The sequence below is a fragment of the Bombina bombina genome, chromosome 2 (assembly GCF_027579735.1).
Source record: "Bombina bombina isolate aBomBom1 chromosome 2, aBomBom1.pri, whole genome shotgun sequence".
Classification (NCBI taxonomy): domain Eukaryota; kingdom Metazoa; phylum Chordata; class Amphibia; order Anura; family Bombinatoridae; genus Bombina; species Bombina bombina.
The window spans coordinates 499,242,486-499,247,546 of record NC_069500.1 but is presented as its reverse complement, the minus strand read 5'-3'; the positions used below and the strand labels follow the sequence as shown (position 1 = coordinate 499,247,546).

The 5,061-nt window shown below is 34.6% G+C and overlaps 1 protein-coding gene across 1 annotated transcript; it reads left to right on the top strand.

Annotated features, from left to right (window-relative positions):
* The first annotated feature begins 2,718 nt into the window (after positions 1–2,718).
* On the top strand, positions 2,719–3,930 carry LOC128647044 (olfactory receptor 6F1-like). Its single transcript, XM_053699857.1, has one exon. It carries the CDS (start codon positions 2,719–2,721, stop codon positions 3,676–3,678), a length of 960 nt encoding a protein of 319 aa, XP_053555832.1. The 3' UTR covers positions 3,679–3,930.
* Positions 3,931–5,061: the final 1,131 nt, after the last annotated feature.

Genomic DNA, 5,061 nt, shown 5'->3' with positions numbered 1-5,061 from the left:
TTTGATCTACCATTTTATTTTAAATGTGCTACACCGTTGTGAGCTTTTTATCTTGGAGGTGAAAGAAGGCAGGTTTCACAGAGGTAAAGAGCAGCTTGCATCCCCTGAGGTGATACAGCGCCGCCACATTCAATATTTCTTGTTTCTGGATATGATCTGGGAGAACCAGGGCTGGCAGCGAGCATCTGAAGAGAAGTGCTAACATAGCTTCATACTTTACTGCTATTTGCATAGATACTGTACATATATGGTACCAAAATACCATCAGATATATGTAGAAGTATATATATATTTCTTTGTGAAGAACAATGCAATGTAAAATATTCATATTTTCCTGCCAGGTTAGTGCACTTGAGAATATGTGATCGTGTATGCGCACGAGTAGGGTGTTTTTTTTTTTTTTTTTTGCTCCATTGACTTTTATGGTGGAATACGTTATCACACGAGCAATATTATAAGTTTCTGCTTTTTAAGTGTGTCGGGTTAATGCGCAAGCGAAAACAGTTTATTTTCAACTTGTAATACGAATGCTACCCAGACATATGCAAAAACTTACTTCTAGCAGAGTAAGAGTTCAAGCAGGAGCATTAAATACAGCTCCACTTGTAATCCGGCATTGCGTTGGGTTGTGGATTCATTTAGCAGAAACAATTATTGTATATACAAAAATATACCTAACAGAACTATGTCTTATATATTTTAAACTCTGTAGCTTGTAGTAGTTAGAAACACATTAAGGGAAAAACTATTTTACATTATACCGCCCCTTTAAATTACCATATAAAAAACAATCTGCTATACCTGCAATTGCAATTTTTTTCCAGCTGAAAACTTTACAATCTGGTACTAAAAACAAATGTAATAATATCTATGTAGAAATATGGTGTTTGACCAAATAGTAAAGCTAACATTTGTCATAGAATTAAGGCCTAATATTTCCATTTATAGGTTTTAAAAAGCAGCTATATAAATATTTTACATACATATATGCCCATTTTTTTTATATATATTTTCAAACAAGTTACGTTAAACATAGCTTTCTTAAAGGGACACTCAAATCAAAATTAAACTTTCATGATTCAGATAGAGTATGCAATTTTATACAACTTTCCAATTTACTTTCATTAACAAAATGTGCAGTCTTTTTATATTTACACTTTTTGAGTCACCAGCTCCTACTGAGCATGTGCAAGAAGTCACAGAATATACATATATGCATTTGTGATTGGCTGATGACTGTCACATGATACAGGAGGAGTGGAAACAGCCATAACTTTGAGAAAAAAAATTCACTACTCATTTGAAGTTCAGACTAAGTGCTATTATATAGTCTTTTTATCATGTATTTGTTGATTGTGCAAATCTACTGTATTTACTGGTCATTAAAATACAAATATTTTATATGTAATGATTTTGACTTTTGTCAATACAAATTTTCTTTATTTATATTTTACATTTTTGTTATTATTGTAAGACTTGCGCAGCAGCAAGTAATTCTTTTCAGACAAATCATTTTAACAAATATTCTAAAAAATTAGTTTTTCAGAAAATTTGTTTGCTGCACTATTTGCTATTTATTTGGTTTAAAAGAAAAAAAATACTGAATATTTGGTAACATTTACATTAGTTTTACTTAAAACTATGTAAATGTAACTTTGCTGCAGATTAATAATTATCGCAGACCCTTTTCCTTTAGCGCAGGCTCTGGGATCCACCATGCTAAGCCTCCTAATAATGCCCTGTGCTCAGTGAAGAAGGTTCGGAGTTAGCGCATCTCTTCAGCACGTTACATGTATTTTACCATTAAAGCTAATGTAAAGGAAACAAATATATACTGACAGTGACAAATAAAGTTAGTATATATTAGTTTTCTTTAATTTATTTTGTGCATTCAGTCATTTTGTGAACATGATTATATATAGGTATAGAAACGAATATACGTATTTTCTTCACGAATATGCATTCGTAATGAAATTAATGCACATATCTAATTGTAACAAGCTGTGATCTACATATTGGAAAGTGCTTTATTTGCTTTTAGTAAACTACATTATTAGTGTTGTACTGTTTGTAAACACAAGAAGTTTCACAATATCTAGTGCTTAAAGGGACATTAAACCCCATTTTTTTTTTCTTGATTCAGATAGAGCATGCAATTTTTAAACAAATTTCTAATTTGCTTTTATTATCTAATTTGCTTCATTCTCTTGATATCCTTTGTGAAAAAGCATATCTAGATAGGATCAGCAGCTGTTGATTGGTGGCTGCACATCGATGTCTCGTGTTATTGGCTCACCCATGTGCATTGCTATGTCTTCAACAAAGGATATCTAAAGAATGAAGTAAATTATATAATAGAAGTAAATTGGAATGTTGTTTAGTATTGCATTCTCTATCTGAACCATGAAATAATTTTTTTGGGTTTAGTGTCCCTTTAATGAAGGCATTAAGTGCATGGTTGCTTGTAAAGCAATAAAATTATGTGTATCATTACTATATGACACAGACACTGTACAGGAAATATTCATGAAAAAGTATTTGCCATTACACTCTATAAAACAAACAAAAAAAGTTTTTTTCAAGACATAAATTTTAGCAAACATAAGTTTCATGAAACCAAAATAATAATTTTTATTTTACAATTGTTTCATGGTATCATGTTTGTTTTTAACTTCTCCAGTTGTCCTATAATAATAAACAATATACTTACTTTTACAGATGGGTTCCTCAGAAAATCATCTCTTAGCTGAGAACCAAACAGAAGTAACCTACTTCATTATCAAGGGTTTCCCAGGTCCACCTAAGGTGCAACTGATTTACTTCTCTATGTTTTTGCTTATTTACATCTTAACAGTTATAACCAATGCCCTTATAATCATCATGGTACAGCTGGACTCACGTCTCCACATCCCTATGTACTATTTCCTCAGTAATTTTTCTGTGCTGGACACCTGGTGCTCTTCGGCTGTTATTCCCAAAACATTGTCCTACCTGATAACCAATGACAGGACTATTTCTCATTCAGGTTGTCTCACTCAACTCTGCTTTGTATTTTCTGTGGGTCCTACTGAATTTTTCCTTCTTACTGTTATGGCATATGACCGATATCTTGCAATCTGCTATCCTCTGCGTTACGCCATATTAATGAACAACCACACTTGCCTGGTTTTAGCTGCTGGATCCTGGATGAGTGGTTTTCTTACAGGATGGACATTAACTATCCCAATGGCCATGCTGAATTTTTGTGGTCCCAACCTCATCAACCATTTTTTTTGTGATTTTATCCCACTTGTAAAATTATCTTGTTCTGACACATCAACCAGTGAGACCACTTTCTTCTCCTTTGCCTGGGTAGTTGTGCTCAGCTCTCTGATATTTGCAGCTGTCTCTTACTCATATATTGTTAAAACAATTCTAAAAATTCCATCCTCTATTGGCCGTAAAAAAGCTTTTTCTACTTGTGCTGCTCATTTAACTGTGATCATAATATTCTATGGAACTGTCATCTTTATGTATGTTCGCCCAAGGGCTTCCTACATTTCTGACAAAGATAAATTAATTTCCCTGTTTTATTCTGTGATAACTCCTCTTTTGAATCCTTTAATATACAGTCTCAGAAACAGGGAGTTTAAGCAGGCTTTGAAAAAAGTAAAATCAAAGTTTTACTTGTTATGCTAATGATACATAAAACATTTAAGAAAGCTATTATGATGTTACACATACTGTATATTCAAACTATTATTTTATTTATGAAAAATCATATTATCTGTTAATTGTATATTTATATCCATGATCTATAACATATGTTATTATTGTTTATAATACAATGTTATCCATAAATTTAAATAAGCCATGCTCTGTTACCAAAATACATAAATACAATCGCTTACAATTATTTTTGAAAAAGTAAAAATCTTTCCAAGTAATCTGAAATTATCCCTGGTTGTCTAATGGGTATGTGGCACCTCCGTATGTTGCAGGCCTCTGGTTGTAAACTTATAAGGCAGTTACAAGATAAAATTGTTCATGGTCAAGGTTCAGGAGGCAGCAGAGTTCCCAGTGCTTGGGACAGCACATAACGTAATCTGCCACTGGTTGACATTTATAATTATTAATTCAAAGAAATATGTGATATCTGTGCTAGACTGTTATAATATCTGCTATCCTTCTATCACAGTACCTCATTAGAACTTAAAAATACTAAAAAAACAACATTGGCAACACTAACTATACCTATTAAACCTCTAAACCACCGTCCCCTCACATCGCCAACACTAACTAAAGATATAAACCTCTAAACCGCCGCCCCCCACTAAATAAACCTATTAACCTCTAAACTGCCGCCCCCCACATTGCCAATAGTAATTAAAACACTTAATAAACCTATTAACCCCTAAACCACCGCCCCCCACATTGCCAACAGTAACTAAAAAACTAAATAAACCTATTAACCCCTAAACTGCCACCCCCATATCGCCAACACTGACTAAACCTATTAACCCCTTAAAACGCTGCGGCCCATATCGAAAACACTAATCAAACCTATTGACCTCTGAACCGCCTCCCCCCACATCGCCAATGCTAACTAAACCTATTAACCCCTAAACCACCGCCCCCCACATCGCCGACACTAAACAAACCTGTTAACCTCTAAACCGCCGCCCCCCACATCGCTGACACAAAATAAAACTAATAACCTCTAAACCGCTGCCCCCCCACATCTCCAACACTAAATAAACCTATTAACCTCTAAACTGCCGCCCCCACATCACCAACACTAAATAAAGCTATTAACCCCTAAACCACCATCCCCCTATCACCAACACTTACTAAGCCTATTAACCTCTAAACCGCCACCACCCCCACATCCCTGACACTAAATAAAGCTATTAACCCCTAAACCGCCCCCCCCCCCCACATCGTCAACACTAACTAAACCTATTTACCTCTAAACCGCAGTCCCCCCACATCGCCAACACTAACTAAAGCTATTAACCTCTAAACCGCCGCCCCCACCTAGCAACTACCTAAATTAAACTACATGAACCCCTAAACCTAACA